The 20,713-nt window shown below is 43.0% G+C and overlaps 1 protein-coding gene across 5 annotated transcripts in view; it reads right to left on the reverse strand.

Moving 5' to 3' along the window:
* Nucleotides 1-798: 798 nt before the first annotated feature.
* The window catches only part of dennd4c (DENN/MADD domain containing 4C), a 48,170-nt gene continuing 28,255 nt past the window's right edge, over nt 799-20,713 (reverse strand). Inside the window, exons 1-33 of one of the 5 annotated variants that reach the window (XM_037757896.1) lie at nt 20,511-20,569; nt 19,542-19,794; nt 19,385-19,454; nt 17,927-18,096; nt 17,023-17,264; nt 16,818-16,884; nt 16,630-16,688; nt 15,347-15,491; nt 13,204-13,379; nt 12,915-13,015; nt 11,545-11,769; nt 10,813-10,958; nt 10,542-10,580; nt 10,064-10,194; nt 9,466-9,598; nt 9,173-9,379; nt 8,920-9,048; nt 8,667-8,814; nt 8,453-8,572; nt 8,157-8,276; nt 7,928-8,059; nt 6,757-7,835; nt 6,447-6,639; nt 6,244-6,341; nt 5,959-6,134; nt 5,040-5,198; nt 4,702-4,900; nt 4,483-4,593; nt 4,257-4,394; nt 3,604-3,721; nt 3,151-3,307; nt 2,925-2,989; nt 799-2,707 (exon numbers count right to left, since the gene is read on the reverse strand). In XM_037757896.1, coding sequence (XP_037613824.1) covers nt 2,571-2,707; nt 2,925-2,989; nt 3,151-3,307; nt 3,604-3,721; nt 4,257-4,394; nt 4,483-4,593; nt 4,702-4,900; nt 5,040-5,198; nt 5,959-6,134; nt 6,244-6,341; nt 6,447-6,639; nt 6,757-7,835; nt 7,928-8,059; nt 8,157-8,276; nt 8,453-8,572; nt 8,667-8,814; nt 8,920-9,048; nt 9,173-9,379; nt 9,466-9,598; nt 10,064-10,194; nt 10,542-10,580; nt 10,813-10,958; nt 11,545-11,769; nt 12,915-13,015; nt 13,204-13,379; nt 15,347-15,491; nt 16,630-16,688; nt 16,818-16,884; nt 17,023-17,264; nt 17,927-18,096; nt 19,385-19,454; nt 19,542-19,544 — 5,193 coding nt within the window. In that variant the 5' untranslated portion in view covers nt 19,545-19,794; nt 20,511-20,569 and the 3' untranslated portion in view covers nt 799-2,570. Of the gene's footprint in view, nt 2,708-2,924; nt 2,990-3,150; nt 3,308-3,603; nt 3,722-4,256; nt 4,395-4,482; nt 4,594-4,701; nt 4,901-5,039; nt 5,199-5,958; nt 6,135-6,243; nt 6,342-6,446; nt 6,640-6,756; nt 7,836-7,927; nt 8,060-8,156; nt 8,277-8,452; nt 8,573-8,666; nt 8,815-8,919; nt 9,049-9,172; nt 9,380-9,465; nt 9,599-10,063; nt 10,195-10,541; nt 10,581-10,812; nt 10,959-11,544; nt 11,770-12,914; nt 13,016-13,203; nt 13,380-15,346; nt 15,492-16,629; nt 16,689-16,817; nt 16,885-17,022; nt 17,265-17,926; nt 18,097-19,384; nt 19,455-19,541; nt 19,795-20,510; nt 20,570-20,713 lie in introns of those variants that run through there. The other 4 variants (XM_037757893.1, XM_037757892.1, XM_037757891.1 and 1 more) reach the window with 4 other exon arrangements.

Here is a 20,713-nt window from a genome sequence, read left to right on the forward strand (position 1 = left end):
TCTCATTTATATATATATATATATATATATATACTGTATATAAAAAGAAGATTTATATATATATTTATATATAAAAATAAGATTCTGAGCAATAAACTCCCGTTCTGGCCACTACAGCCTACTTTTCTTAAGTGGTCAGACCACTTCCCAGATGGTTAAAATACATTACATTTTTTTGTATCCACTGTTAGGATGGGATCATGCTTTTTGAACACCACATATGTATTTTCTGCTATATAAAATATTGCAGCTTGACAATGTAACCGTATAATTTAGTCCACAACAGCATTCTCTCAGTCAGATGCAACAACACTAAACAACAGACACCACAAAAATAGGAAAACGTGGGCAATCTGACTGTCACGAGCTGCAGCCATCACAGAAAAATGCCCTGCTTTTGGGATATGGCTTCCATTGTCACCCTACATGCACTCACAAAGAAAGGAGACAAAAGGCTGTGGGAAATATGAGACTGAAGTAAAAAGGAGCCCTGCATTTCTGAAGCCCTCTAAATGTGCCAGGATATATTCTGGACAATATCAAGAGTTGAAGTTCTGGCTTGTAGATGAGCCGTGATTGTCAGACCGGCAGCGTCTTTAAAAGAAATCCTGGGTGAAGACTTGAGACCAGTGATGGAGGACAAGATGTCATAAAGGAAAGGAAACGTTTGGAGATAATAATGAGAGGACATGAAAATGTACTTGGGAGGGAACTTGACATGACAAAACAACATGAATCACTGCAGCTTCTCACACAATACAAACTGTAATCAGCATGGAGGCAAAAAATATGGACACATTTCATTTTCAATCAGTTCACAAACTCATTTATTGCAGCGCACTTTAAGTGTAGACATTCAATTCCTTTCCACAGGACGGTAAGAGATCACTTAATCTATTGTTAGAGAGCAGTCTCTTCTGTACATCCTCTGCTGTAAGGAGGTCAGGTTTACAAAGTCAGTACAGGATGGGATCCCTTCAGACAGATTAAAAGGGGATTGTTAGTCATAAGAATGCTAAGCTACACTGTCTGCAATCCAAACGTGAATGATACAAAAATAAATAACTGAGAATTTCATTTTGTTTTTGGAGGAAAAACTTTTTTGAGGTGGTGTCATCTCATCCTCGCCCTGGGTTAAAGGTCAGGTTTTAATCTATGCAGTGCAAATTTAATATTTCACAATATCATCGCTTCTGTACAAAGTCACTCTCCCAACAGTTCATCGCAGCACGTCGCCTTCTTCTGTCTGTTTCAGCATTTAGTGGAATGTCACGTTGTCTTTCTTTTCTTAACACAGTGTCAGCAGGACTGAAGAAGCCCCTTGCAGTATAAAGCTCTAAATTGCTACCAAAGCTACTGTGTGTAAACCATAAAAAGCAATCTTGTCCGCAAATAGTATACACCCGATTTAAAAAACAAAAATACTGGTTCGTTCTATGCTAGAGTAAGGAATAGCCCCAGTACGTGTGAGTTCTAATTTAACATTACAATAAGGCATATTATCTGAACAAGTAAAGTATGTTACTGTTAAAAAGATGCAGATATTAAAAACACAAGAGGCACTGAGCTGTCTTTTCCCTGCAAGAGAACATCTTTGTTTTAAAGTGTGGGACTCAGTAGTGTGGCATGCCGTTTCACTTCCCGTTGATGTATTTTTTGTTATAATCTCTTCCTCCAATTGGCTGGTTGCAGTGTTGTTGTTGTTGTTGCAGAGATCAATAATACTACTTTAAGACCTGTTTTGATTGCAGGGCATCTGGAATGTTGTAGAATCAATTTTTAGTGATTGATAATTAGTGATTGTCCTCAGTCCTCTCCCGTTCACCACAGTGTGCTTCTAACGCTTATTTACACACACAGAGAGAGAGAGAGAGAGCCGCGCTCTGAAACCTGGACATTTACAATGAAACAAACTGGAACATTCATTAAGACTTGGATCAAAACACACAGTCGAGGCGATCGAAAAAATAGGCAACCCTGGTTTCAGATTTCCCCCAAAGTAAACAATATGTACAAAAAGACAGGTGGACTTGAGTTATTTCTTTTCTTTTTTAGAAAGTGCACAAACGAACAGTCGGGGTATGTACACAGTCTCAAACAACTCTGATCTGGGGACAGCTGGGACAGATTTATGCAAAGTGGGCAAAAGGCTACAAGACACACGCACACACACACATATGTGGGCAGTCAATACATTCTGTACAGTGATTCATCATTCTATACACCATCTGTAAAGAAACACACCTCAACTAGTCCCAAAAGATTCACTGCAGCTCTCCAGGCCGTTTACAGAAACAGTCCCACCTGTAAGGAGCCGCTAGGAAAGCCTCTGAAAAAGCATCATATGGTTGTAAAAAAAAAAAAAAAAAAAAAAACAGATGATGGGCATCTTCCAAGACAAAGGGAAGAAGAAGAAGGAGTACCATGTTTGGGCGATTGGAGGTGTTTAAATACAAAATCATTTTGCGCTCACACCCCGGCCCCGCCACCCGTCCGTCCTTCCTTCCTTCCTTCCCGCCGGCGCACGAGATCAGTCCGATTTTTCATCTTTGCCGCAGGTGTGTTTGTGGTCAGATGACGGGGGTGCCGAAGCATTTGAGGCACCACTGGACGCTGGGGCTGGGCGGTCGATCGATGCGGTGCATAGACTTGAGCTGCTCGGCGCTCAGTTCGTCGTAAGCCATGCGGTACTCCCTGTCGAAGGCCTCTGTAGGTGTGAAGTAAAGGGGGGGAGGAATCACAAAGTTAGAAAAGAGAGCAAACTGTCTCTGATTTTGAGTTCAAATTATCTCTTTACTTTTTTGCAAGAGATTTATTCAAAATTTCACGAATGAAAATGCAGATGCGACGCTACTCTACAATCATTAAAAAGGCATCAAATATATGTTTGTGTGTGTGTGATGTAACTGGTTGATTTCACTCACCTACGTCGATGTTCTCCTTCCCCAACGCCACCAGTGAGAGGAACAAGATTTCTCTATAGATACTCCTGAGGGGAATGCAGGACACAGAAATAAAGACATAAGAGGTGTTTTCATTAACATTACAAGAACATAAATCTCCAAATGCATTGCAGGAACCCAATGAAAAGAAGTGTTTCAAGAAGAGCTAAATCGGACACATCTCTGAGAGGCAGGAGAAAAGCCTGACCTCTGCCGTTTGGCGCCCTCTGGGCGCCGTTTGATCTCTCGGATCAACAGGGTGATCGGCCCGAAGACGTCGTTGGTCTGGATGTTGCGGACGATTGTGTTGAGGAGGGTGCGGATCTCCTGGTGGTCTGTCGGAGCCAACGTCCCCTTCTTCTCCACTAGACAACAGCACATGAGCAATCAGAACATCAGTTACTCTATCCTTTTCACAGTGACAGTGTATCTATCCCAGGAGGAAGAATAACTTCATGATGTCATTTTCTTGCCATGATTTTAGTCAATGTTAAATCTATAACAGCATACACCGCGTGAAACATTCATATTTAGCTCAATTTGGAATACATCTGCACACTTCCTTTATGACATTGCAAGTAGTTGTCTTTGTCTCCCCTTAGTGGTGGAGGTACTTTCTACAAAATAAAAAAACATTCGGAAATTCAAAGTGCACACTCACACAAGGTCCTCCAGAGCTGGTAGAGGGGCTCTCCATGTTCTTGGTGCAGGTTGATGTTGTCCCACAGGAGCTGGATGTATACCTGCTTACTGTCCTGGAGCAGCGACGTCAGGGGCAGCTGCAAAGAGAACATTTTAAGTTCTATTACTGCCAAAGAGACCACAAAGGAAACATAGGACATCTCAACAGTCATAAGTAACTTGTAATGAGTTTGCTGACTAAAGGCCCCGACACACCAAGCAGACGGTCGGCCGTCGGACAGTTTGGGGACGTCGGAGAGCGTCTGTCGGACTAGTTTTTGCGGTGTGTCCCACACCGTCTGCTCTAGTCTGCCCGTGTCGGAATTTTTTCGGCTGATTCAACATGTTGAATTTCCCTTTTTGAATGACGAATACCGATTATTGCCGCCTGCTGGTATGGAGAGTTATTTCCTCTCACGCAGGCCCAGAACGTCTGTGCTAACTGGCCGTCGGCAGTAGTCTTTGCGGTGTGTTCGAGTGCAACTTGTCGGCCAAGACAAAGGCAACGTGAGGCGACGCAACAGGCGGCCTTCATCGCCGCTAGTTCTTTGATGTCAGGTCGGTGTGTCTGGGGCTTACGAGTGAATGACGATCAGGGAAAGATGAAGAAAATCACTTTAACAAGTCTCTAACCTGAACTCCTTTGTTGCAGTGTTCAGAAGTAAGGATGAGACCAGGCAGGTGAGTGGGCAGGTCCAGGCGACGGAAATACCAAACCAGGTTCCAGAAGATGATGGGGTGCTGGCTGAGGAACTTGTGGGTGTAGATCACCTGGTTGGACGGTGACAGAGTGGCTGAGTAGCTGCGTTTTCAGACATTTCGCTATAAAGCAGACTGTGAGATCATGTGAATACTTTACCTGATCTCCCTCATTCTCCAACAGGGTCTCCAGCTCCTTGCGCAGCACCAAGGGGCTGAGGTACGGTACGGACACAGGCTTGGGATTCGGACGTTTAGTCCCCATGCCATCCTGACAAACACACACACACCAATCATTTTCACTGCACTGCAGCTATAGTATTTTCTGCTTTTTTTTTTTAAACAATGGGGTTAGTTTGCAACAGTAAGGAGCACTGACCGACACCTCTTGCAGGCTGCAGGGCAGGCTGATGGTGGAGACGCCATGTCCAGGTCTCTGGGAGTAGTCCAGGCTCTGCAGTGGGCCACCGACACTGTTGCTGCGCGTCAGCGACGTCCCGCTGCACCTCCGCTGCTTCCCCGCTGCCTGGTGCTCCAGGAGACCTAAGGGGTCTGACTGCACCGGCTCTGGAATCAGACTAGAAACACAACAAGCAAAGAGGACTCAGGAAAAGGTGGTGCTACAAGAAATCCTGGCCATCGCTTTTCACATCTAGTGTGTTAAATCTCAAACTTGAGGTGCTTTCGCAGTTTCACATGAAGTCGTTGGGTGCATACCTCTTCTGTGTTCCAGGCAGATCATCTGGAGTCTCCCTGGATTCCTCTTCAGGGAAACTGATGAGATCTGCAGGCTTAATATCAGCTGAGCTGCTGGCTGTGGGCTGGGTACTGGTGCTGTGGATGCTGTCTCCAGAGGCACTGGGATTCAGGTAGAACCTGAGAGGGAGAATCACAGAATAGTCAGTTTGCTTTTATTAGGAACTATTTTTTCCAGCTTGCACTGCAAGAAGAAGTTTATATGTTCCTCTCTCAGATTTATAATTCATCTGTCAAAATGAACGCGATAATAACACATTGACGCAAATTAGTTTTAACGCCACTAATTTCTTTAACACAGCAATCCATCTTTCTGAGGGTTGTAGCGGGGTCAGTCGCGAGGGAGCTTAAATAACGCTCAAAACTTGCTCTAAATGTTGGCGAGGAAAAACTGTCATGGCCATTTTCAAAGGGGTCCGTTGACCTCTGACCTCAAGATATGTGAATGAAAATAGGTTAAATGGGTACCCACGAGTCTCCCCTTTACAGACATGCCCACTTTATGATAATCACATGCAGTTTGGGGCAAGTCATAGTCAAGTCAGCACACTGACAGCTGTTTTTATGCTAAATGCAGTACCTGTGAGGATTTCTGGAAAATATTTGTCATTGTTTTGTGTTGTTAATTGATTTCCAATAATAAATATATACATATATTTGCATAAAGCAAGCATGTTTGTCCAATCCCATGTTGATAAGAGTATTAAATACTTGACAAATCTCCCTTTAAGGTACATTTTGAACAGATAAAAAATGTGCGATTGATCATGATTAATCGTGATTAAATATTTTAATCGACTGACAGCCCTAATCTTAACATCACATCAAAATAAGGACACAAGAGAATGATATATTTAATTCTAGTATTACAGATTCTTACCCGGTCATTGTGCGTAAGTCATGAAACTCGATGTGCAATAAGGGAAGAAAGGCTGTGCGACAGAAAGGACAGTTGGTATTCAGGTTGGAGTCATCGGCCGTCCAGCCCGCCATTATCTCCTCATCGTACACCAGCGCTTCACAAGAGCGGCACTGGGAGCAGCTGGACATCAGCACCTGTCAGCAGGGACATATGTCAAGGAGTTATTCCAATGTGCACGTTGGCAGTGAAGGCACAGCAGCAGCAAAGAGGGTGTTTATGAATGTATGCACAGTATTAACTGACCTCCAGTGCACAGTTCTGGTAAATGCTCGAGGAGGAAGCGTGATGCGAGGAGCCTTGCTCAGAGTCTGGACCCCTGCCCGCTCGTCCTGGAGTTGGATCTGCAGAGAGAGACAAAAACAAACTTAGGAAAAGCTCATTTCACAGGCCAGCTAACCTCATTAGGCCCTTCTGTTCCGCTTCCCCACTACAGAATGAGCGCTTACGTGTCTGGTGGGTCCCTCGGCCCGTGTCGCTGCTGCCACTGCTGCTGCCCAGGCTGGTGCAGCTCTGGTTGAGACCGTTGGCCACCAGCCCCGGGATGACTCCTCTCTCAGGGCTGTCGTCTACGTCATGTGCAGCCAGCATGTGTTCATCCAGATGGGACGGGAAGCCGCCGCCGCCCTGAGCTTGTTCGTCCTGCAGAGTAAAGTTTGATGGGATTTAGAGGATTGCTTCAGATCATCTGCTCTTGGTGACGATCAGCTAATGAAAGGTGTTTCGAAATATCAGGAGTGATCCTTTAATAACACTCACCTCGTCATCTGAGTAATAAGCTGAAGCAACTGCTCCCCACACTTTGCTGGCCACATTCGCCGCCTGTTTCATGCTCGACTTAAACACGTCGATTTTAGGTCCCGACAAGAGGGCGTCCATCTTGATGCCTGAAATGGAGTTGATGACCGAGCCCAGCGACCCTCCCTGGGAGGACTTGACCAGCGCCGTCAGTGAGGACGATCTAGGGCTACCCGCCACGCTGCCGGGGGTCTTTGTCTTTGCCGCGAAAGTCTTGGAGCGAGTAACAGTGGCGGGGCTGCGTTTGGGTGTGTCTCCCGGGGAGCTGCTTGGAGTTTTGATAGGAGGCACGGGGAGGCTAGACCTGCGCTCCATAGACTGTTTGGGCTGCGGGGAGTCCGTGGAGTCTCCCTGGCTCTGCTGGAGCTCCATGCTGGAGGACTTCACGCCCAGGGGGCTCCTCAGGCTCATGTACATCTCGATCTCCTCGGCCAGGTTGCGGGACACCACGGCGGGCACGGAGCGCGGCGGCTCCTGGCTGGTGACGGAGGCCGACTCTTCGCTCTCGGTCACCAGGAGGGAAAGTGGGTCAGCGCCCACCTTCACGTCCGCCCTCTCCAGGGTCGGCCCTCGCAATCCAGAGTCCTCCTCGCTCGTTTCAGTGTGCTTCCTCTCTCGCTTCTCCGTTTTTAACTCTACCTCTTCGTCACCTCCCTTCCCTTCTTCTTCTTCTTCTTGCTCTCCCGGCCCCTCTTCCTCTGGCAGCTTCACCAGCATCAAGCCCTGATCATCTTCAGGCTCTTCCTCCAGGTCTTTAAAAAGCGATTTGGACACACTATTAGGGGGTGGACTTCCTGCGCAGAGCGCCGCGGCCAGGATGCGGGCGTCGGCGCCCATCTGACTGGCCATGTGGTCCACGCCTTGCTCTAGGAGCATCCCGGCGCGGGTTTCGGCGCTGAAGCTACAGCTGCGTTCAGCAAAGGACTTCTTCCGCTGCTGTAGAGACTGGTTGGCTACGTCCCCTGAGGGCAGCGAGGCGTCGTCATCAGGGAGAGACACGTTATCAGCCTTGCTGTGTCTCCTGAACAGCTTGCCTGTACCTGCAGAATGCATACGGAAATAATGAAAGTTCAATTAAGGGTTGCAAAATGTAAATGAAAAGTCATAAAAAAGGCCTCATCTTTCTCCTCACCTGTTTCCCTGCCACTTTCAAAGCTCCCTGTGGACAGCTTCACAATACTGGGGACAGGCGAGGGCACATCAACAGGACAGGGGGGCTCTGCTACTGCGACAGCACTGTCCACCGACCCGGCGATGTCACCTCCTGGTTGTCAACAGACCAACGTCAATGCACAAGGAGGAAATGGGGTTTCTGTTGCACACATGACCTTTAAATGCCAAATGGAAGTAGCGTTTCTTACCATTACGCTGTGCTTTGGAACTGTTTCTTTCTTCAGCGGAAAGGGCAGCTGTGTGTGAAGGCTCTGCCAGCTCCTGGTGCAACTCATCCTTGGAGCCGTAGCCTTGATCAGACTGCCTTCCTGTGGAGCACAAAAATCAAACAAACCAAGCTGTAAAGCTGTGGCCACGGGTGTCGCAGCAACTCCACATCTCAGATATGGTCAGAGCCTCAAAAACTTAAAAGCAATGTCATTTCTGACCCTCAGGTTTTAAAGCTTTAAACATGCAAACCTGCTTAACTTTAGGGGATCAGTACCTGCGCTACAGTGGTTGTCTGCGGTGTCTTCCATTCCACCATTGACCTCACTTGAGCTGTCGGCACTTCCGTGACTCAAGCGGTCACCGTCAGTGACTGCTGACCCGCCTATTGATGCAGCTAAAGACAGAAGCACACAGAATTAAAAAAGTAAGCAGAATGAGAGGAAACAGGCAGTGTGAAAGCCTTATCATACTGTATGTTCCATTCCCACCTGCGGTACTAAGTGCGGGTTCCTTCTTGGAAGATGTTCGGTTTAGGGCGTGCTTGAACTGGGCCACTCCGCGAACCACATTGCGAAGCTTGGTCCACATGAAGAGGCCACTGCGGTTCCTGCTCGGCCACGGGCTCTCTAAGGCGGCCTGCAGAGGGGACAGACAGAAAGGATGAGGACATGCGTAGGTAGAGTCTTCACATTGTTGCTTAAGCTATTAATGCTTTGAATCCTTTGAGCTACAAAACGTGACCTTGTTGTAGTATCCATATGTGATGGCATTCGGATGCACTCCAGCTTTCTTCATCTCAACCAGGACTCGCACAGCCATGACGGGAAGACCCCACACACCACAGAGCTGCATCACCACTCTGTAACACACCTGAACGCCAGAGAGATAAAAACATGAAAAAAAAGGCACAAAGAATAATCAAAGTATTTCACCATGAGACATGTAGAAATGTGAAAACGCTTAGTGAAAGCATATTAGTTAAATCTCACTGTACCTCGTCCAGCACCTCCACCTCAGTGGTCCTCATCTTCAGGAGGACGTTGAACGCCTGCTGCATGGCGCGGCTTTTAGACTTGGAGAGTCGCACGGCTGCCGGCAGGCAAATGAACCACAGGCTGTAGCAGTGGCTGAACATACACCGGGCCCAAAGCGGAGGGTTGGAGTAGAAACGCTTAGCCATCTTGTACGCTAGCTTGATCTCCTGTTGGACCATGACAGACATTTAAAGATGGCAGGTGTGTTCCAGTAACAGGGTATTGCAGATACTCCTACTGAGTGTGTACACACCTGCTTTGTCCTCTTAGCCAGTAGTGCAGGGCTGCTGGACAGACTGGCCCCTGCTGCTGCTCTGCTGATTGCTGGGCGTAACTCCATCGGACGGTCAAACAGCTCAATATGCAGCCTGGGGAAACTTTTATAGCTGGAGGATTGAGAAACAGGATTGTTGCAAGGTCACACACACACCTCAGACTTTTTCTGTTTGTTATCAATCTTTTTCTGTCTAATAAAGTGTTAATATACTACAGTTAAAGAGGAACTATTATGCTTTCCTTTAGTGTGTTAAATAGGTTTTTGTGTATGTGAAAGGTCTGCAAAGTTACAAAGCCCAAAGTCCACGCCAAAGAGAGTTACTCTCCCCCACAGAAACACTGCTCCTGAACTGCCTGAAATGCCTCGCTTGAAGTCACGCCTTTTCCGTAACATGGTGATGTCACCAAGTAACACATTTTCATAATACCTGCCTAGCGGCCGGTATGAGAAAATTAAAGTGTTTTTTGAACAATGAAGCATGTACAAATGTTCTAGTAGAAACCCAAAATACATGTATGCACCTGGAAATAAGCATAATAAGTCCTCTTTAATATACTAGAGTTTAAAGTCTTACATGTATCTGGGGGCAGGTTCAGTTCCATCGTTGACTGGAGGTTCAGGAGGCATGACGAAAACAGTGTGTTCGCTCTTCTGGGACTCGTCCAGCTCCAACAGTCTTGTGTCCTCAGATGACTCGCCTTCAACCTGCAGTGAGGATCGCATCCAGAGCCTTAGCGATACTGACAACTATTACTTGAGTTTTACAAAAAAAAAAAAGCACACTCTGCAGGTCATTTCCTGTCTGAAAGCAGAAAGTCAACAACTACAAGCATGTTGCAATCTATTACGCGTTTCCAATTAGGCAGAAAAACTTATTTGATTGTGGTTAGGATTCAAGGATAGAAGAAAAGCAGGAAATGTCCATGCCCCTTGGTGAGAGCATTTATCATAAGGAGAAACAGGTTCATTTAATTACCTTTTAATGTTAGTCACAAACATAAAAAATAACAAGGCTGCGAGGAAATCTGATTACAGTGTAAGCCCAGTATTACCTTGGTGCCCTTGTCGGTGATTTTATCAGAAGGAAAAAGCTGCAAGAAGAGGAAAGAGAGCAAAGGGACCAGAATGAATCAGAGGAAATTTTGGCTTCCTTACTCTCCCAGTGGACGACAAATGCTATTTTGCCAATAAAACATAAAACAAAAGGCCCCTGCTCATGGAAGGAAACCTCCCGTAGGAAGAGGAAAAACAAAACACCATAAAACCAGTGTGCCACGCCGTGTACGTAATCCGAGACCTGCCTGACGCAGGTTCGGCAATCACCTTCTCGACGCAGTCGTCAAAAAAGGCCAGGCCGGTGTCCTTGTCACTGACGAAGGTGCACTCCTCGATGAAGCGGATGAATATCTGGGTCTTGGTGAGCTGGGAGTAGAACTTCTGGTGGGCTCGGTCTCTGCTTTTGAGAAGCCCTGCAGCAAGTCAAGGAGAGATCAGGGTATCACTTCTTAAATTCAACTGAAATCTACATTTGAAAATGAACATTTCTAGTCATTCTTGTATTCACTTCAGGGAGAAATAAATCAGGCTTCAATGTATTTTTATCCCTCTTCAGGCAAAAGTGTTAAATTGGCAGTGGTACAAGCCATTTCCTTCACTCTCTCTGTATCTGAAATGGATCTCTGACAGTGAAGGTAAATGGAAGTGAGACCCAATTTCCCAGCAACAGGCATTAGTGAAGTCTTATTACAGCCAATGAGAAATGTGATTGATTTGTAAAAACACTTTACAGGTTGAGTGATAGCTGAGATGCTCCTTGAAATAGAAATGCCAATAACATTAAAACCTTAAGGGAAGCTATCTGAATAAGGCTGTAAATTATGGATAGGTTACAAAGCCAGGAAGCTATCAACACATCCAGGTTCCATTAGGCTGCCCATAAACAAAACCGTTACCTACGTGTTGATTTCTATGGTTTTACACATCATCCACATGATGTTTATTCACAACTTCATTTCCCACACATTTGAAAATCGACGCCGTCAACCGCTTGTTTACCTTGCAGGTCGTAGAGGGAGTCTGCCGCCGTGGCCTTTTCAGAGGGCGCCTGTGTGATGGGTTTGAGGTAGGAGCGGTAGCCCTTCAGGATGGAGGCCATGAAGCGAAGGAAGGCCTCCTGGATTTCCATCTCCAGGGCCGTCTTCTTCTTGTGCCAGGTGAAGTCCGCCTCGTTGGGGGACATGTCCACTGCTAAGTTGTCCTGCGCCGATTGACGTACTGAAACTAAAACACACAACAAATTACGAGGTCAATTTGAGGAGGTGCTTTTTTGGGGGAGGTGCTTGACATGGCAGTACATTAAAAATGATAAACATTACTAAACTACTTGCCTGATTAACATATATAACAAATATAACTATGGAGATAAGTATGGAGCCCCAAAACTGACAAAACACTGGTGCTCAGTGTGTTTTAGCTAACAGTGTTTTTATTACACACAGAGTAAAATAAATGGAGTTATTTCATCAACTGACTGGTGGTTAAATGAAAAGTAAAAACCATTATATCTAATCACTCAAATATAGAACTTCTACAAAAATGTGTTTATCTTTCAACTAGCTTAATGTATCTTACTTCACCTGATCATGCTGTAATGTTTTGTTATTTTATGTTGTCATTTTTTTGCATTTTAATAGGATGGTGTCCTTTTACCTGACTGGTTTTACCTTGTGTTTTTGTAAAGCAGTTTGTAAACTGCATATGTTTATTATTATTATTATTATTATCATTTATTTTTCCACTCAATTATAAAGCTGCTATTGATAACATTAATAACATTCAGCCAGTAGATGTCACACCTTGTTAGAAGTGGGAACCAAACGTCAGATATCATCCACAGATATAAACAAAACATTCATTTTTGACACACCAAAACTTTTAAAATGATTAATTCACAATCATACTTTTTTTTTTTTTTTTTTTAAGGAAAAGCCATACTTTTATTCGGCACCTTTCTAAAATCTCTGTGGATGTTTTTTTTTTTTTTTATTATTATTCGTCTACATAAATATGTAATCAATAAGACTTTTAATTATTTGACTAACAATTTAATTAATTGCTGTATTTAGTTATATTTTTGACTTTTGTCTGAACATTTAACTACATTTAGTGAGTTTTGGGGCTCCATATATAACTACAGGGTGGTGGACAAAATAACATGGACATACAAGATGATGAAATCTAATACAATAGCAAAAGCATTGTTTAGACTGTGATAAAGATTCAGCTCTATAGTCATTCTATATTTTATAGTTTGTGTTTGTTTTTCTATGTGATTAAATACTAAGTTGTTCTTGAAATGTTGTCCAATCCTTGTAAATGAGAAAAATGAGAAACCCTCTGAAGAGGAGGTGAGATGCTGTTTGTACCGGTGGCCAGCTGGCGGTGCAAGTTGCTCAGTGAGTTCATGAGACTCTTGCAGGGCTTCTTTGGGAGGTTCTTCCAGTTGCTGTGTCTCTTTTCGTCAGACCTGTCACACACAATGCCACAAAGGCGGTTATAGCTGGAAGTAACAGGACAGCTGCACAAAAATAATCTGCTATGTGCTCTTGATTTAACAAATGTTTGAGATGGCTCGACATTAATATGAGAGCTGTAAATATACAGCACAAAGCGGGCAGCGGTTCAACATGGGTTCAGTATCAAAGCACAGCATACAGGTAGATAGTGTTGGTGTCCAGATCCACGCAGACAACATCTGGCGGGGGGTCGTAAAGGTCGAAGTAGCGGGAGTCCACGCCCACTATAAATGGACAGGGAGCGTTGAGGACGCCTGCTAGAGAGAGAGGACACAGGGGGATGTAGGGACACTGCCACTGGAACGGGAAGATCATCTGAGGAGAGACGAGATAGAGAGACACGATTACTACAACCAGGCTGACAATAATTAAGAGTTTTATGTTACACCCTTTGGAGGTAGAAACATTTAAAGTGCCATTATGCTTAAACCTTCCAAGGCTCCACTTGAGTAAAAAAAACAAACTCTTTTCTTTCTCTTCACTTTCGGAGAATACACAAAACACCAAACTCCAGAATTCAATTTGGGCAACTCGGACACATTTAAGGACATAAGATACGACGCTCTTCTTTTTATCGTAACTGATATATTGTGACACTTCAAAAGCATTTGGGGGACTTTCGAGGATTGTGACATCCTGTGTGTTCAAAGAGACATGGTCGGCAAAGTTCAATTATGGTCACGGAGCTGGAGAATCAACAATCAACAGTGATAAATAAGTCAAAGGTCAAATACCTGGAAAAGTGGCAATATTTTTGGAACATCAAGTATGATGTAGAGCTGCAAAGATTAATTGATTTGTTAACTATTAAATTAATCGGCAACTCTTTTGACAATTGGTTTGAGCAATTATTTAAGGGGAAAAAAAGTCAGAATTCTCTGATTCTAGCTTCATAAATGTGAATATTTTCTGGTTTCTTTACTCCTCAATGGCAGCAAACTGAATATTTTTGAGTTGCGGACAAAAAAAGACATTTGTAGACACACTTTGTAGACCAAACAACTAATCAATTAATCAGGGAAATAATCAACAGATAAATTCACAATGAAAATAATCGTTAGATGCAGCCCTAGTATGATGTAATTATTGATGTTGAGCATTGACTTTGAGATATATTGGTAGTGATTGGTATAACTGTATAGCTATAACGGTAGAAAGTGCATGTACGTGCCATTTAAATCTTATCGAAAGGAAGTCTTTATCGTCTCTAATTCCCTTTGAGGACTGTCAAAAACTTTCAAAGTAATAGTTATAATGATTTTTTGGAATAAATTACCGTAAATCTCCTGTACCATCAATTATGCGTCCATGTTGTGAGTGTTGCAGATGAAAAAGAGGCATTACTGGGGCTTGTGTAATTTGTCCGCATAGTGAAACATTCACTCTTCACTGAGGGAATCATAATTTCTGATGAAATATCTGAAGAAATGTAAGAAATCTCGATGACATAATGCATGTGGAACAGATCACGTTACTGTTGAACATCTAAAACATGTTTTGTCAGAAACCCGTTCCTCTTCTCGCTGCTTGTTTTTACTGCGTTTGTACTTCACAGCATTCTACTGTTACCGTCATCGAAATATAAGTAAAGCGAGTAGTGATAATAATAGTCCTGCACAGTTGCGCCATGTTTGTGTGCTTTCTGGAATGCTTTTAAGGCCTCTGATCAATGGTGAAATCTTTTTTGTGATTTAGTATGCCTATCACACTATGCAGGTCAGATGAGGTAGTGCTGTCTGATTCTTTTAATGTCAGTAATGGAGTTAGGCAGCGTGGTATATTCTCTCCACTCTTATTGAACTTGGTTATGGATGTGGCAGCTGAATGATTATGAAACACGCTGTGTTTCAGGTCATCTCATGATTAATGCTTTCATGTATGGAGATGATTTGGTTATATTTTCCTCCCTACAGAGCCGCTTAATCACAACAAGAACGCTGTAATGATAATCATATATAAACAGGGTTATAATTTAGTATTTTCTTGAGTACTACTTAAGTAGAGGAGCTCTTAAAGTAAGCAGTTGGGAGCAGCTGCAGCCTCTATTTTTGAGGTGACTGAATCTCTAATGTGATCAGTAAAGTGAAGGTCTGGCTGCTCAAAAGGAAGAAGGGTGATAATAATGAGTTATGAGATTTTTATTTGATGGATTTCATGTAATAGCTGTTTTAATATTTCAATCTTAAGCAGATCAAAAAGCAGTAGATGGTGCCAAAACTCGATCTTGCCAGTAACACTGTACTACTGTTTTGAGTATGGCTTGCATGGCGGAGCATACTCACAGCCACCACAGCCTCGGCCACTCCGGTGAGCACGGCGGGCCGGAGCGAGTGCAGCAGGATCTTGCTCTCCAGCAGCACAAAGTGCAGCAGCGTGGCGCAGTTCTCCGAGCCCAGGTTTATCAGCAGAGTGCCGTAGTCCGCCCCGCTGTTCGGGAGGGAGAGCACACGGGGAGACGGATGAGTTGATGAATTCGGGCAGGGAACGGAAAAAACGATACCGAACGAAAGGGAGAGGAGACATAAAGGATGGAAGGAGTGGGGGGAAAAAGAATTGATGGGAGTGAAAGGGTTTTATAACTGGGTTTGTAACTAGAGACAGACATGAGTTATGTAAGACAGAAAAAAGGTCATTCAAAACTTCTCTAACAATGGTAGATAATGATATAATAGGACATTTGGTTGAGTGTCATTTTAAACTTTTAACTTTTTTTAATTATTAGTGTTATTTGTAATATCAACACCGAGATCTGAAAAATGCAAATGTGGTGGACAAAATAAATAACACTATCACCTTATAATATAATGCAATCCAACAAGCCTGCAAGCACCACTCGCTTTGTTAGGCTTATAATGGAAAACCTCTGCGTGAGTGGCAGTGATTCAATCTGTCAGTCCTTTCTAAGGATGTCCTGTAGTGTCTAATGTTGTTAAGACATTAAGTTTCATTTGGTCAGTGTTGCCAAGAGTTACTTGATCCACTGTTTCTATTTGCTAATGCTCTTTTCCTGTGTTTACATATGCCGTCATGTCGTTTGAGACTTTTTCAGAACCTAATACGACCACTTAGACTCAAAATTAATTTCCGTTTTCACTTAGTGTTTCTGAGATTTTTGTCTAAGCCTTGTAAATCACAATCCCAAAGGCAGTGGGCCACATTAAGTTGAAAACCAATTAGCAATTTGTGTTTGCTTTAATAAAGGCCTGACAAAGGCAGCACGCAGAGGTGCAAAGAGGCCAGACAGTCACTGCTTGAATTGCTCATATCAATTGCAAACACGGCAAAATTATGCAATGTAGCAGCTGGAAAAGTGTCTGTTTTCAGAGGGGAGGTTTTGACCTGGAACAAAATAACATGAATGAATGCTTTTTTTTTTCTGGAACAATACACTAGGATTTTTCTTTCAGCCTGCTCAGCTGCTGCTTTTTTCTTTTAGACAAAGCACAGAATATACACTGAAGGGCAGCACCATTGAGCTTGAAATGGAAACAAAACTCTCAAAAGTATAAAGAATAAACTGAAAGGGCCACCCCGTTACGTTAAGCATTAGAAAAGCCTGTTGTACCTGAGGGGTAAGGGTGTGCACACAGGCTGGGAGAGCATCAAGGTGTCATGTGCCGATAGCTGAAAGGAAAAAAATATATAATGTTCATATGAGGAACTAGAAAAACAAAATTATACACGTTAAAGTATATTTTTGACTGACAACTATTACATGTATGTATGGCAAAGAGATACAAAAAAACATGTCACCTGGACTAATATTCTTGGCCTTTGAGGGGAAGGAAAGGACACATTGTGCATGAAGTGAGAGATGTGCCTGTTGGGAGAAAAATACAAAACTCGGTCATCAAATTATTTCCAAACATATGCAGAAACTCCATTCAACCTATCAAAATGTGAGCTTTGTCCCCAACAAATGATGCAAAACTGTCCATAGTTACAAGCCGATTCTTACTTTTCAATGGGCAGCGGGTGTGGGCCTGAGACGGAGAGCTTGTAGAGGAACATCAGGAACTTGTGGAAGGACTCGAAGAAGGGCCAGCGGGAGAGCACGCAGATGCATTTATTGGTGTTTACGGGTCGGTTGGGGATCATTTTCTTCTCCACCGTGGTGAGCAGGCCCAGCTGGATCTTCTGCTTCTCGCTCAGCTGATCCACTGGATGTGGCTCGTAGAACTGGATGGCTGATCCATACACCTGGAGCCAGAGAGGGACAAACTCCTTTAGCACTAGGGCCGTCAATCGATTATATTATTCAATCAAAGATTAATCGCATGATTTTTATCTGTTCAAAATGTACCTTAAAGGGAGATTTGTCAAGTATTTAATACTCTTAACAACATGGGAGTGGGAAAATATACTTGATTTATACAAATGTATATATTTATTATTAGAAATCAATTACTAACACAAAACAATGACAAATATTGTCCAGAAACCCTCACAGGTACTGCATTTAGTACCCATAGAACCCATTTTCATTCACATACCTTGAGGTCAGAGGTCAAGGGACCCCTTTGAAAATGCCAGTTTTTCCTCGTCAAAATATTGTGTAAGTTTGGAACGTTATTTAGCCTTCTTCGGGACAAGCTAGTATGACATGGATTCCTTAGGTTATTGGAAGATCGGTATCGCAAGTTGCGTTAATGCGTTAAAGAAACTATTGGCAATAAAACTAATTGCGTTTATTATCGTATTCACTTTGACAGCCCTAGTTAGTACTTTAGTAACTTTTGTTGGCTTCCTAGCCAGTTTGATCTTGATGGAAATCTTTTCAACAATCTTTCTTTGGTTTTTCAACAGAAGCCGTTGTTTCGTTTGTCATCAATGAGAGCTTATTCTTGGTTGCTGCGTCTCACCTTTTCACCAGAAGAGATGGTTAAGACAAACGTGGAGAAGACGGGCACAGGATCAGGAGTGCCTGGTGCCCAACACTCGATTTTGGCACCCATGGGCAAACAAAACAGAGGGACAGATTCTGACAGAGGAAAAGACTCATAGTCCTCCTCTGGGTAACGAAAGATGAGACCTGGAGAACAAAGGAAATAACAAATGATAGTTAAACACCAAACTTCAAACTTCCAGACAACTCTGTCTCTATTTCTCTGCAATGATTAAACAAAAGAGGCTCCAAGAAAAGGGAGATCCGTGTTTATCAGTTCTGATGAAAAGCACTAAGTAGTATACTCTGGTCTTTCAGGAAATAACTGTTCTGCTTGGTGAGACGTCGTTCTGACAAGACACACATGCGCATACAAAAAACAAGCCTGCAGACACACAAACAATGGGCGTGGCAGGAAGTGCTGTTGTCTGAGATGAATAAACAGCTGCTTCGCAGGAAAAAGACCGGCCAGAAAAGATAAAGCCAGCGTGTCTGTGTCTGCGATGGGTGTGTACTCACACACATTCATATGAACACTGATTATATGCGCGTTGCACAGTGAATTGTTCCAAAGGCCAAGATGTTAAGTAAGCATTGCAAATGTCACACAGCAGTTGAGAAATGCCATCTGTAATAAGCAATAACTATCTACTGCGAGATCACAGATACACACCGACGGCGCCGCTCGCTTGAGCTTTGAGACGAAGACGTAACAGAGGGTGATTGCGACAGCACACAAAGCGGCACTGTTTTCTCACTACGCTGCATTTTTCATATCTATACATCACATCAGTTAACAAAAGTTATTGTTATTGCAAAACACTTTGAACACCAATTGTTATCATGTAGGGATGGCTATTTCTGCCAGGAAAATAAAACAGATGGAATACGTTAGAAAATAATGTAATTATGAGGAAGTCAATCAAAATTTAGAATTACTATCTCGTAGCTCTGAATAAGCACCTCATATGTTGATTTAAACTCTCATAATTTGGATTTTAAAACTCTGAATGTTACTTAATTTACTTACTACTGGCCATTTCATCATTTTGACTTACTTTGATAATTTATTTTTTTATCATTTTTCATTATTATGGACTCTTGGCTCCAGACACAGTATCAAATACTCACTGCATCCTTTTTTTTTTAAAATGTTATCATTATTGTTTTATTGTAGTTCTTGTTGTGAAGCACTTTGTAACGTTGTTAAGAAAATTCCTATACAAATAAAGTTTATTATAATTTCATTATTATTATTTCTATACAATAGTGGCCTTGAGAACTCTGGTTTTCACTCCACGCCTTAATTATTTTTCACAGATTTTGAAGCATAACTAATAATTATTCTATTATCTAATGTGCAATAAAGATTAAAAAAAAATCAAGGTAACTGCAGACATGTAAACTGTCTAAACCATCAGAGACTTTTACTCACCAGCTTTGTAACTGATGGAATTGGACGCAGATACTGATTTCTTGTAACACAGGAACACATTGGAGCCCCACTGAAAGGTTTAATACAGAAATGTTACACATTTGTTTTGTAATAACTGATGATGCACAAGAAGCTAGGGAATAAAAATCATCCTTACCATGCCACAGTTGAGGTTCTTGTCCACCTTGCAAAAGGTGTGCGGCGGTATCTCGCCTTTACTCGTGACAATGACGCAGATGTCCGTCACTGCGAGGGAGTTCTGAGGCTGGACGGGCGCCGCTCGGCGCAAGGTGATGAAGATGCGCTGCGAGGTGGCGGAGCTGTTGTTGACGTTGGCGCAGCGGCCGTACGGCGTGGCCTGGATGACCTCGCAGCCATGGATCAGACGCTCCTTACCCTCATACAGCACACTGAGAAACACAACAAAACAGGAAGTCAAAATGTTAGCTTGGCACACGTCATCAAGAATGATTATGAGATTATGTACAAGTCTGTACAGCTGTCTTTAGGTGAGTGCAGAAGTGATCAGAATGGTGTGAAAATGAAAACATTACAATGACTCATGATACCCACACGTACTACAAAAGCTATCATAGACAATGAAGTGGCTCAGACAGAGTGCTGTCCTGGAATCACTTTTGCTGCCAGGCATGGCTTTCATTTCTTAAACAAGCCTTGCTGCCAAAAGACACATGACGCAACGGTTTACACTGAAAAACACAATGGCATTCAAGTTCGAATGCTAACAGAAAATCAGAAACAGACAGCAAGAAGACTGTAAAATAGAAAAATATAGGATTTTCTGTTTGGTGCACAAGAAAAACAACAACCAACACAATAAATAGTGGATGTTTCCTGCTGGTTTGTGGTGAAGGTGTCAACCACAAGTTGAGTAATGAGGTAAACAGTCTGAAGCGAAGGAGTCCAGAGAATCCTCCAAAGCAGAATTACTAAGGTGAATTTTGCTGGGAAAGTATCACAACAAAATTTAAAAGGTCCCATATCATGCTCATTTTCCGGTTCATACTTGTATTTTGTGTTTCTATTAGAACATGTTTACATGCTGTAATGTTCAAAAAAAACTTTATTTTCCTCATACTGTCTGCTTGAATATACCTGTATTTACCCTCTGTCTGAAATGCTCCATTTTAGTGCATTTCAACAGAATCGCAACAGAGTTGTGTTGCCTGGCAACAGTTTGGGTCCATGTTTACTTCCTGTCAGCTGATGTCATTAACGTACACTGCAACCAGGAAATAAACTGGAACACATTTAGAATGTTTACGTTTAAAACCGTGTAATGTAATTTATTCTAAACACACTCATTTG

The sequence above is a fragment of the Sebastes umbrosus genome, chromosome 22 (assembly GCF_015220745.1).
Source record: "Sebastes umbrosus isolate fSebUmb1 chromosome 22, fSebUmb1.pri, whole genome shotgun sequence".
Lineage (NCBI taxonomy): Eukaryota > Metazoa > Chordata > Actinopteri > Perciformes > Sebastidae > Sebastes > Sebastes umbrosus.